At 37.1% G+C, this 13281-nt stretch overlaps 1 protein-coding gene across 2 annotated transcripts; it reads right to left on the bottom strand.

Moving 5' to 3' along the window:
* Nucleotides 1–427: 427 nt before the first annotated feature.
* On the bottom strand, nt 428–12647 carry LOC130647073 (PCNA-associated factor-like). 2 transcript variants are annotated; one of them, XM_057452801.1, is made up of 3 exons: nt 12488–12647; nt 5384–5530; nt 428–930 (listed from the first exon to the last, which is right to left on the bottom strand). In XM_057452801.1, the coding sequence occupies exons 1-3, from the start codon at nt 12516–12518 to the stop codon at nt 608–610; spliced, it is 501 nt and encodes a 166-aa protein (XP_057308784.1). In that variant the 5' UTR covers nt 12519–12647; the 3' UTR covers nt 428–607. The 2 variants fall into 2 exon arrangements, with proteins under 2 accessions (XP_057308784.1, XP_057308792.1); XM_057452809.1 differs by having other exon boundaries at nt 428–903.
* Nucleotides 12648–13281: the final 634 nt, after the last annotated feature.

Genomic DNA, 13281 nt, shown 5'->3' with positions numbered 1-13281 from the left:
TTTTTCCTTAACAAGATATTGTGTGTTATGCATTGATCAGAATTAAGAGATAGGAATCACAACCTCCTATCTGCTTTACTAATTTGCAATCTCAAGGAAATCTGAGGTGATTAATAATTAGTAAACTTTTGTTGTACAGCTAAAAAAGCTGCTTAAAAAGTATTTTTAATCTTCTGCCTAAGTGGATTTCTCCTACGCTGGTTGGTTGAAAGTTGATTTTCTTCCCAACATATTCCATTAAAAATCTTAACATTTAAATATTCTGCATAAATTATGATGTCATGCCCTACAGAAATTGATAATATTGTCTATTTTCTTAAAAATTTTTCTTAAATCTAAGTTTACTTTGAATTTTTTTAAAATTACTCAGATTCCCTTTAAAACACTTAAAAAACATTTTGTTACTTTGCAAACAAAATTGCCACCTAACTTCTGTAAGAGAAAAAGATACATAAAGTAAAAGATTGACTTTTTATTACTAAAATTCTAAATATTTTAGCAAAACATTTTCTGTAATATATTGTATATATAACAGAAAATAACTACCGGATATTATACTTTCAATATGAAGCTTTATTAAAGTTTTGGAATTCTTTGTATCAATACATTAATCACTATCACTGTCATCAGCTATAACAACTCTTCTTTTGCGGTTACTGACAGGACCTTTCGTTCTTGATTTGCCACTTCTTTTCTGCTTTGATGGTCCTGGTTCGTCTTCTGACAATATATTGTTGTTGTTGACAACTTCTTGCGTGGAACTCTGAGCAGGGAACTCCTCAACATTGTCACATATTTTATTTTTCACAATAACATCACCAGTTTCTATTCTCTCATTGTTTGTTGGACTACTTGATCCTGACGAAGAGTTTGAAGTTGTACCTTCATTGTTTGTTGACTTTCCTGTTTTTGTAAAAAATGAATTTATATCTAAAAAAAAAAGTTTGAACATAAGTTTTTAAGAAGCACTACTTTCAATTAATTCGCAATGAGGACAGTAGATACGCCACATGCATAATTACCAATATTTATATATATGCATTGGCGCAATTGACATGGATGATAACAATAAAAAAAGGAAGGATTATGTGTTAAACAACACTGAAGGTATAAAAAATAAATTTATTCTATTTGCTACTGGGCAGTGATGTAACTGTATTTTCCCGCGTTGTAACATTCAAATGTTTACATTATTCGGTTCCGTAAAAACGGTTTTTGGTGGGAGTTAATAATGGTAGACAAAGCAGTGGCATTTCTTTTTAAAAACTGCAAGAAAGACTTACACTTGTTTTAAATATATGTTACCTCTATTCCTGTCTACTTTACTAAAAATAGAATATTTAACGGAATAGTTAATAGTGTATTGTATCGAAAATTATTACCAGAAGCAAAAAAATAGTGTAGTTTATCTCCCACAAAACTTACAATTCTCCTTACAAAAAGGTACACATCGCTCTTGAAAAAATGCGATTTTTACTTGCAAAGCTATTTTAGAATATTTACTACACGATTTTAACATTAGCATTATAAATTGCAAATAAAAAATCCGCTTTGGTATAATTTTGCCAACATGAACATACTTTTCATTCAAATCAACTTAGCATTTGCGGTGCACCAACATGAATTAGAGCAAAGAAGCAGGGTGTTAACAATACAAGTTTAGCTGTTGTTTATAATGTAAACCACTAACTTTTTCTTTTAAACTTATTAAATGTTATTCCCTTGTGTGATTTTAACATTTGATTATACTAATTACTTGAAATGTTGATAGATTTTACTGTATATAAATGTGTTTTGTAAAAATTGTTTTTTGCTTTTTACTTTAAAGTATGAATAAATTGTATTTATTGCTTTTATTTATTTTAGTTATCCTGATGATGGAAGTAAATTCCGAAATATATTGATAAAAAATAAACTCATTGTTGCCTTTCTAATGAATTATAAAGATTGAAGGATTGATGAATGATGGATAATCCCAAATATTCAAGGTTTTTTAGGAGCAGTGGCAAACCTGAACTTTTTTCTTTGGGTATACAACAGTCCTGTACTGACAAAAACATCTTTCACCATTTCAGATGTCATTATAATGCGTAACACATTAACCCGGTTATCATGGGGAGAAGCCTTTGTATATGTATCCCGTTTATATTTATCCGATAGTTAACCCTCATTAGGCCGTAGGTTCATAAGCTTTCTTGTTTATTTTAACTTCAATATCTAACGTAGGTGATTTTTCTGGTGTGCTTGGGATAAAACGATTATCGACTAGATCACCATGTGGGAGTCCATCTAGTCACAACGGGGATGCGGTATCTACTGCTGACAATAGGAATTCAATCGCCGAGGTCTTGGGGCTACGGCAGACGTTAGAGAAGTGGTTCAACTTATTACAGTTTCTACAAGTTTTACCGTAGGCAGGGCAAGTTGAACGACCCTTTGGGTGGAAGTGCTTTCCGCATCCGATGCAAGTTTTGTTGTTGTTGTTGGTGGTGGGTGGACGGGATAATGGCTTTGATTTCAAGGCGGATACGTCAGATGTCGACTGGTTGTGGTGATTGAAATTCGGATGAAGTGCATTCAGTTGATTCCAATGTCAAAAAACGGGTTGTAAGCTGGCTCAATGTTGTTAATATTTCCATTTCAGAAAGTACTTTCGATTAATGGGACGAATTTCGGAGACCGGCAATCAGCTGGGATCGGATCATTTCGTCAGCGTATGAAGGGGTGCATCCGTTGTCTCCACAGGTTCCAGAGCAACTAAATCTACAAAGCATAGCTTGGGCTTTCAAACGGGAAATAAATGACGTAACTGTTTCACCATCACTTTGTTTTAATTTGTAAAAGTGTTGGCGATAAACTTCGGGGTGTACGGCTTTTACGGATACTGATTTGATGAATCCAAGCAAGTCATTCCCAGACGCAGTAAGCAGAGTGTCAGGACCGATAAAATTAAACAACATCTCGTTTACCTTTTGAGAGCATGCAGCTCTGAGTTCGTTTCTGATGTCCCGCTCACTCGACAAACCGGCCATGTCCTTATAGCGGCTCTATTCGTCCTTGAAGATGATCCAACAGTTATCGGTGGAATCGGCGTCAATAATGGGTCTCGTAAGCTTTGCACGTGATCTTCCTCTGACAGATGGGTTGGCGGCAGGTAGCAGTGACGGGAGTTGGGCGAACAGTGTGGTCATTGTTTTTTGCATCGCGAGGTGTTGCTGCTGCATTTATCATCTCGGCTTGACTAGGGGACGGAGCGTCGGGTAACGGGGCGGTGGGCGGTATGCCGTTATCTTGTGACATGGTCAAAACAAAATGGCGGTGTGACCACACGGATGAAAATCGGATGAAAATGATTTAGAATGTTTTGTAACCCCTTTGCAACAATTATGAGCAAAAGAGATATGAAAAGTATGCTGAAGTGAGTTTGTGTGTTTTATACAATATACAACGTTTCAATAATAAATGTAAATGTTCAAGGTGCGTTCGATGTGACGTGAAGAGACTTCGTTTAGAAGATACAGAATGTTTGTTATGTTTTTGTTGTTGAACGTGTAAACGAGCGTGGAATGTGTTGAATGTCTGTTTCTGATGTGTTCAGTTTCCACTTACGATGTTTTTTGTTGATAAGAGAGTGCTTGCTTGCGTGCAATCTCACCAATTGATAGAAAAATATCCAGGAGTCGAAGGCTCACTTCTGACACCATGTATATTCGTTGATAACTGAATGTTATTCTCTGACCTAACATACTAAGATAAAATACAAATCGGGTTAACTATCGACAATCATATCGCCTACATTGAAGAGGAAATTACCCTCGAACAACCCACTGACACTATTCGTCTTGAAACTATCCGTAAACACCCACAAACGGACAAAAATTATCACCATCTATGCCAGCTTATCGAAGAGGGATTCCCAACGAATAAAGAATCAGTTCCACCAAACCTACGCGAGTTCTGGTCTCTTAGTGAACGCCTATATACCAGTAATGATTTAATCTTCTCCAAGGGGATACCACTCGTACCGAAATCTCTTCGACAACGTCTTCTCGATGAGCTCCACGTCGGTCACCAAGGAGTTTCCTCGATGAAAAGCAACGCTAGACAACGTTTCTTCTGGCCAGGTATGAACTCGGACATTCAAAACAATCGTCTCAACTGCCAAAGATGCAAGGAGATCGCCCCATCACAATCGAAAGAACCAGCCGAACAGCCACCTCAACCGTCCTACCCGTTTCAGCTAGCCGTCACGGACATCTTTCATATGGTAGGGCAAAGATACCTGATTTACGCTGACCGCTTCTCTGGTTGGACTGAAGTCGCCTGTCTATGAGCCTCATCAAATGCAGCAACCGTCAAAAACATTCTGCGTCGATACTTTAGCACCTTTGGTATCCCAGAAGAAATTGCATCCGATGGAGGTCCGCCATACGAATCAAACGAGTTCAACGCGTTCCTCAACAACTGGGGAATACGTCACAGATTATCGTCAGCATACCTACCGGAAAGTAACGGAAGAGCCGAGGTAGCTGTAAAAACCATGAAACGCATCCTCACATCGAACGTCAGTCCAACTGGTTCTCTCCATACCGAAGCAGTAACCAAAGCACTCCTACTTCACCGGAACACGCCTGCACCAGACATGGAAATTTCTCCGGCCGAGTTACTGTTTGGAAGAAACCTCCCTGACCATCTACCACAACCAATCACTTTCAGAAGGGAGTGGTCCGACCTTGCTGACGCACGTGAAATGACACACACCCATCGATTTGAACTGTCAAACAAAGGGGGATCGACACTCGCTACAACCCCTACAGCTCGGTGATTCGGTCGCGATCCAAAACCAACACCATCCCAACAAATGGGACAAGACTGGCTGCATTGCTGAAGCATTACCTCACAAACAATACAAATCGGGTTAACTATCGGATAAATATAAACGGGATACATATACAGCCTTAGCTTAATGTAAAAATGGATAGGAAAAGACTATCATCTTAGATAGTGTTTTTCAAATCTTGGCAAACTTACTAAAACAGAATACAGATATACATTGAGTGCTCCAATAGTTGCGTATCAATAAGCATTAATAAAAAAAATAAAAAAATGAAATAGAACATTAAAGACATACTTAATGTCCAAAAAGTTCTGTGAAAAACCCCAATACTATGTCTATTATTATACCCTATTATCAAAAAACATTGGAGTAGAGATTGAGGTGGTGTTTGGGATGGTAACCAATGACAAGGCAGGTGGACATTTATTATTTCACAGAATTCAAATTTAAGTTGTTCTGGATATGGAAAATTTGTTTGAGATTTGTTCTGCAGTAAGACATGCATTGTTTATGCTTGTCTATAAATGAGAAATTCTAAATACTAACTTTTTTGCCACTTTGGTGTTGGCCACATCTTTGCATGGTTAACTAAAGGAAAAGAATTATTCCTCAATGGTGAATCGCTATAGGATGAACTTCCAGCAGCAGATGAACTTGAGTTGAACTGTTTCCGTGGTGCTTTAGAACCAGCAGCTATATAAAAAGAAGAAGAAGAAATCAAATAAACACCTTCAACTGTAGACATTAAAGTTTTGTCCACATTGATATAGAAGTGTGGTTCATAAAGTTATCTTGTTGGTCAACCCGAACAAAAGTCGTTATTGACAATTTGATGGGAGAACACGAAATAAACCAACAGACAGCTTATTAATTTCTTTCATTTTTTAATCAATTACATATAGATGGAGCACATTGATAGTACAACACCTGCCATTTTAATACTTGTGCTTTGATTATCTACTTTAGTCACAAGCCACCTTACATCACTACAAGGCTGAGTCAGGTTTTTATTACTGCGAGAAATGTATGTATTGGCAACGAAAAATATATCTAAAACAAATTACATAAATGAATAACTGCAAGACGTTATTTGTTTACTTTTTAGCTATTAGCTTTTTGGCTCTTTCATTTTCAAAACAGGAAAAAAGATGCTAGGATTGGGTGAAGAGAGGTCTTTTCCTGTGGATCTGTAAAACACAATCTGTACACTGATGGCCCCTTGATGATTGATTTAAACGCTATCACATAGAAATGCGCCAAATGAGAATAACATGGTGATGGTCTAATGAAATTTCCTTGTATGTTTTAACAATAAGAAACTAATGTAATCTTCCTTGATCTAAAGATAGCTAGAGTGGGTTTGCCCATATATGGCCAGTGTTTACATGTAACTTCAAAAATTTGTTAATGGCTATGATAAACAACTATCCTCTGGTGTTGATAAGTACAGGTATGTTCGTGCACCATTATGGCCATTTATCAAGTGTAGGGCACAAATAGACCCTGGGTAAACAGAGAAAACAACAACTTGCCAAAATTGCCCATTCGCAGCCACTTCGCCCTGAACCGGCCACCAATTATTCTTCTAAAGGCAAGAGTAAAGAAAAAAAAGAAAAAAAATTTCCGTTTTTGTTTTTGCATGAAATTAGGGCAAAATATATTAAACTTTTTAATTATGAATTTTTTTTTCAAAAATTCCATCTGGATCTGTTTATTTTGTTTGTTTATGTTTACCCACTAATAACGCTGTGATGATCTTTGTAACACTCTTTCTGTATTTCTTTATCATACTGAAGAGGTGTAAACAATTATCTTTGTCTGTATTTTATTTCCCTATGAGAATTGTCACAATAAAACATCTTTATAACCATGGAAAGTTAGCTCATTTACAAAATGTCAAGCTATCGTCACAATCCTTATTTGAATTCGAAAAAACAGAAAACGCAGAAAAAAAGCCATGGATTCACCAGCAAATAGACGCATAGAACAAAAAACTAATTCCACTAATTCATCTTCCGTTCCGTTATGTTTTAGCCATTCAGTGAGGAAGAAAACTCAAAACATGGATCACCCGCATGTTGGATTTTGAAAATGAACTCGTTGATAAATTGTGTGACTAATATTACTGTATGCAAGAAATGTCATAGAGATGTCAATATCAACTATATCAAAAATTATGAGCAGGTCTGGGAACGAAGTTCTCCGTACAATGCTTAAATTTTGCTTGTCAAAATGAAGAAAGCTGTTTCAGTACCAAGAAGAGTGGAAATTATTTCAACATCAAGTGTGGTATGACTGGCAAAGGAAGAAGAGGATTGCTGAAAATTTGTAGTGTGTTGGGTCTACAGGCCTATCAATAAGAGGCGCGCGATCGCTCCCGCGCACGCAAACACGCACCTAATTCTGAAATATGAGGCCTCTGTGGAGTGATTTTTCACTCGCCTAGATTGATTCCATGTTATGTAGCTGAGTGATAATATCCTAAATTCCTGAGATTGTATTTTCTATTTTAGATAGAGTAGTTCATTTTACTAATCATAAACTGACCAACCATTCACGTTAGGTGCGAAGCGAAAACATATCGTTCCAGTAATGACCTTTAGATATTCCGTTTTGTGAATCTACTTTGTTACCAGACCCCGACATGCTGAAATCGGAATCGTACGAAGATACATCAACATGAAAAAGTTAGAAGTGGATGATGTTTATAGTCACATGGTCAAACGATGTTTTTGTAACGTAACAATTATGATTGATTCTCTTTGTTTGTGAATGCAATATATTTCTTTTGTTTTCGTACTTTCAGTTATCAAATGTCGTTTTTTTCTATAGTTGTGTAACAAGACTTGTTTTGTTGATCACACCACGCGTATTTATGTGGAACCTGTTCTTGTAATAAACAAGAAAATGAGTAATGTATTTCTTTTGTTTTACATAACACTCCATCTCCCTGTTTCTCCATTCATTCAAAAATAGTTTTGTTATGGGAACATCCCTGGGTGAGAGCGTTCGAAACGTTATTCTAAAATAGAATAGAATACAGCAGGATCGTTTTGAAAACTCGATTGCTATATTTATCTGAAATCATTATCGCGACATGTCTTCGTCAAAAAAAAGTATCAAAGGGAACAAAATCCAATTATCTACTTTCATGAAATGGGGTATTGATGATATTATCAGACATAAAACTTTAGAAGAAAATGGAAATAGATTTTGTTAACTTCGTTTGGTGCACACTTTGTGCGAAAAACAAGCCTGCTATTCTTCAGTATCCGAATTGCAAGGGACCAGTGAAGGAAGCTGTCCTGACATATATTGATGGGACAAGTTTCGTAACAAAACACTCTGTTACGCGACATATTTCCGGCGAAGGTCATTCTCTCGCACTATCGTGTGAGAAAAGTAAACCAAAGGAAGATCGATTACAATCAATCACATGTGTTAAGACGGGAGCTAGCGTTGACAAGGTTTGTTTCTACAAAATAGGGTTTTTCAAGTTTTATTTACTTTCACTCTAACACAATTACGTTCACTTCATTTTTCATAGATCCAAACGACTATTGAATCAGCAAACGCAAAATCCGCGGCTGAGGCATATACGAAGCTTATCAAATGTGCGTATCACATGGCGATGGAACCGACAATGCCACACAAACACTTTGGTGTTTTGGTAAGTTGCCCTTATAAATATGTTTAAAGTTTTCGAAATAGGTAGAAACCATGTTCGAGTATTGTTTGAGTACGACCATTATTGTTTTATCTATCTGACTTTTCAGGTTAAATGCTGCAAGGAGAATGGTGTGCGACTCATAGAGAGGAAAGAAGACGGTCGTTCTGGATGGAGTTTGTTCATTGCATAGCTGAGGCTGTCAGGGAAAAATGTGCAGTTGTACTTGCAAGTGGTTGTTTTATGTCGATTCTATCAGATGGTAGCCAAGCCAGAAAAACTGGAAGGGAAAAAGAACTTGTTTTAGTGAGAACTGAGAGGAGTGGTGTTCCAGTTTACGTGGTTGCGAGTTTGCTGGAAGTGGCTAGGTTCGGTGGGGGTGATGCTTGTTCGATTGTTGCCGGTATTGAAAGTTATTTCCGTGACGACAATAGTGCGCTTTTGATGAACCAAGAGAGCTTCACTAAAAAGGTTGTCAGTTGTACGGCGGACGGAGCCAGTGTTAACTTTGGTAAATACAAGGGTGTTTTGACGCAGATGAAGGATCAGGGGCGGTCATGGATGTTGATGATTCACTGTGCAAACCACCGCATAGAACTCGCAGTTAAGGAAGCATTCAATATAAACAAGCTGAACGAGGTTGATCAGTTCTACACAACAAATTTTTATCTCTTGCGAAATAGTGGCAAACTAAAATCTGAAGTTGCAGAATGTGCAAAGGCGTTAGGTATCACATACTATAACATATCGAAGATCACAGGAACAAGGTTTGTTGGGCATCGTAGGCGGGGATTTCAGAATATCCTTGAATCATGGCCAGCGTACATAACAGCCTACGAAAATTACATCGCGGACGATAAAGGGAGTAATGCTACTACGAAAGCGAAAGTTTCAGGCCTTCTTAAAAAGTTCAAATCCTATGAATTTTTGTTGACTATAGCAACTTACCTCGATATGCTTGAAATGGTTGTTCCTGTCTCAAAAATATTTGAATCGAATGATCTTTTACCTTACTCAGTCAATTCGATTATCGACCAAACAACTTCTGAACTGAATGAAAACATTGACGAAATTGGGGGTGATTTGGAGTTTTTGGACAGTTATGTTGGACGTTACAGTGTTAGTACCAAAGCGGGTGATCAGAATTGGTTGAGTGGAGCATTAGAGGGTCAATTCATTAAAGCTGGCGAAAAGCGGAAAAAAGATAAAACCTTCGTCACCGTAAAATTCCAAACTAATAAAATCAATCAAGACCATGCCATTGATGTTGTTCGAGCTCTGAAAAAAAAGTTGTGCGAGTCACTGATTAAAGTTCTCAAGGAGCGCTTTTGTGATTATAAGAGGGACAAGGAATTGTATACATCAATGAGATTCATCGACATGGAATATTGGGAATCTGATAGAGATTACGGTAATCGGGAAATAATTCTTCTACATAATCATTTCGCCAAGCCCCTTGTGTATGCAGGATTCGACTTGAACCGATCATTGGTCGAATGGAAAAAGTTCAAAATACACGCAGCGACTCACTACAATAAAATGGCAGTACGCAACATGTGGAAGTCGGTGTTGACATACAAAAGAGAATCATTTCCCAACGTGAGCCTTCTCGTCTCTTTGATTCTCAGCATATCCGGATCAAACTCCAGTGTTGAACGGTGCTTTAGTACTGTCACTTCCATTCTATCAGACCGGCGACTTTCAATGGCTCACGATACATTGGAGGATACTTTGATCATTTCTGGCAACGATAATCTGTGGTCACCTCAGGAGCGGGAAGAAATCATCGAAAGAGCGAGAGTGCTCTACATGGCAAAACGCAGGCGGCTCAAGTTGAATACGTCAGAACCAAACCGTATCGATAATATAACTGATGATGATCGCTCAGATGATGATAGTTGTTCAAGTGACGAGAGCTGGGACAGCGAGGACGATCTCTATTTGTAAAACTATAATGAAACACTTTCTATAAATAGTTATCTTCAAATATATATACGAACCTAAAAAAAAAATAGAATTTTGTTATATTAATTAAGCACCACAAGTATATAAAAAGAGATTAACATATATACATGATACAATTTTCGTAATGAATGAAGTCAAGATAAAGGCTTTCGAGTCTCCAGTGTTCAGGGGTTCACTGGTTAAATCGTCCCCCGACTTCAGAAATTAATGTTTCTTTTCTCTTTTTGTCTTAATTTTGGAACTGTAAGATCGCTCGCGCGAACAGAATTTCCCCCTCTCAGCGCGCAGGTTTTGTCGCACGGGAGCTTTTTTCTTATTGATAGGCCTGGGTCTATCTTCGCCAATCACCAGACCTGCCTTTGATGAGCACACTGTCTTTTGGGAAGAAAAAGCGCTTGAATTGCGCGAAGAAAACATGAAGATGGCAGCTGATAGAGCAAAGGATTTAGTGAAAAAGGAGTATGGGACGTCGTCATCGAAGTAGTAGATGTTCTGACAAGTTTTGATGGGACATGGAGTAGCAGGGGATGGAATGCTAGCAGAGGAGTCGTGTCTGCTATTGCTGAAGTGTCATCTCAAATTCTGGACGTATCATTGAAATGCAGATTATGTAACCAATGCAATGCAATGGAAGAGAAAAAGAGAAATGGTACAGTGTCATCGATTGAATATCTTGATTTGTTTGTGGAACACGAACCTGAAGAATCATTTTGCAAGTCCTCAGGTATACAATTCCTTTCAAAGTAAAGACGCTATAACTAGAAAGTCTATCATGTGTAAATATTATGTTTCTCTAGCTACATTTGAATTTTAGATCTTATTCTTTTTTCCACGTTTTTGTCGTGAAGAAACCGACTGTTGAAGTCCACTCACAAACAGCGAGCCATTGTATCTACAGAAATGTCATTTTGTATATAATTTAGAAAACATATTTCACAAAAAGTACTGGGAAAGACGTTGTCAGAGTAAAAATTAACACAAACCCGATATGTGCCATCTCTTCAATCAATTTTTCTTTAATATCATCTTGATTTTGAGGGTTATTTTTTCTACTTTTCCCCATGTTAGTGATAACACTCCCAAAATGCTTTAAATTCCTTTCCAGTCCCCTTAACCCTGTTAGCTCAGTTTGTGACCCATCCATTTTATTATCACCCATGTAGTTGTTTTGTCACGATTAAAGATGGAAAATGAATAATGTCAAAGAAAACAATAACAACGGGTTGTTTATTACAATATTTATTATTAAAATGAAACTTCACATTCTTTAAAGCATTAAATCCACTTAAAAGGTATGTGGCCATATTAGGGCACCAAATTTTTTTAATGTGGAAATTTCTTGAGTCTATTTCCCATCCTCTCTTGTGTTGACGAGGTGGTTAAAGGACAGCACCAAGTATGTAATTCACACAGATTTTATTGAATTTTACCTATTCACAACTTTCCATGAGAGTTCCAAGAATTTTCGAAAAAATATTTTGTCGGCCATTTTTATTGCGCACAGTCTGCGACAAGCTTTGAACCTACATTTCTTAACAAATTAAGTGGTTGAATTGATAGATTCAATTGTACATGCGTTCCTACGGCTCTCCATCGTTTTACAATATCGGAAAAAAGGAAGTAAAAATTGTGTTTTTATGAGAGTTTGTTAGAGACGAAAGCGTGTTTTTCCCGTTTTTTAACTTTCGTCGAATCAATTTCTTTCAAATTTTCAGGAAATGTTAATAATAATAAGATACAACTTTTCATTAAAAACAAAACGCGGCAAGAAAAGTTATGACGAAAAAACGTGTTTTCTCATTAATAAACTCTTAAAAGTGTGATGTTTACCTCCTCCGATCGCTAAATAAGCTGCGATGGAGTGTTAGTTTTCCTGAATTATCGTAAAGGTGTAGTGGGGCGATGGCCGTACATGGGCGAACGCACACTAGCTGGCTAGCTTTGTATAACAAACACTGTTACCTAGCTAGCTAGCTAGCTAATTTTTACCAGCATAATTCCAGCAAATCTAAACTAACCTTTTATTCCATCAGCTTTTGTGCGAACCATACTTTATATAATCAAATACAACCAAAATTCAAAAGTATCTAGCTAACTACTTCTTTCTCCTATTTTCAGAAAATGACAACAAAATTTCGCGCCCTTTAAACCGTTTGTCTCTAAATGAACTGAATAAGCGAGTTTTACCGGGAAACTTTATAAAGGCTTTGACTTCATGAAAGCAGCCATGTCACAGCTACACATTTTTGTCTTTCCCCGTCCCCAAGATCCCTCGGACCCTTAAGGCTGTTTTCCACCTCAAGAAAATATTACGCGAAACGGAACGGACAAGAAAAGAAATGCTTCCGAACATGCGTCCTTAAAATGTTTGTATTACGACTAAAAAGTTATCCTTTCCGTCCGTTTCGTTCCGTTCTGGAGAAAGTAGATCGAGATATCAACTATTCTAATACAAAATATTTGTCTCTCAGAGAACATATATTTTCTGTTCTGTTCTGTTCTTGTCCGTTCATTTTCCGCGGAAAATTTTCTTTAATTAATGGTCCTTAGGGCTTCCGGTGTTCACAGTGCTGTTGGTAGCAAAAAAAGTCTAAAATTTTGATGTTTTGAAACAGTCTTGTGAGTGCTGGCGCGACGTATAGAAAACAAGAAAGAAACATTGGCAACGAGATTGCTATGTTTTCAATATCTTGATGTTTGCTAAAGTTTTTTTAGTTTGTTTGTTGCTTACAAGCTAAAGATTTCACGAGAAAAGAGTCGAAAATTTAATCTATGATAAATATACAGGGATGAAAGAAGAAGACGAGGACAG

Source organism: Hydractinia symbiolongicarpus, chromosome 1, assembly GCF_029227915.1.
Source record: "Hydractinia symbiolongicarpus strain clone_291-10 chromosome 1, HSymV2.1, whole genome shotgun sequence".
NCBI lineage: Eukaryota > Metazoa > Cnidaria > Hydrozoa > Anthoathecata > Hydractiniidae > Hydractinia > Hydractinia symbiolongicarpus.
Note: the sequence above shows the minus strand (reverse complement) of the source record. Positions and strands in the feature narration are given on the sequence as shown.

Excerpts from the sequence above, each read along its gene's own strand:
- LOC130647073 (XM_057452801.1), bottom strand. The coding sequence starts at position 12,518 with ATGGTTCGCACAAAAGCTGATGGAATAAAAG. Across the intron at positions 5,531-12,487 it reads AAAAGCTGATGGAATAAAAG|CTGCTGGTTCTAAAGCACCA; the intron begins GTTAGTTTAGAT and ends CTTTTTATATAG. Across the intron at positions 931-5,383 it reads AACACCAAAGTGGCAAAAAA|ATATAAATTCATTTTTTACA; the intron begins GTTAGTATTTAG and ends TTTTTTTTTTAG.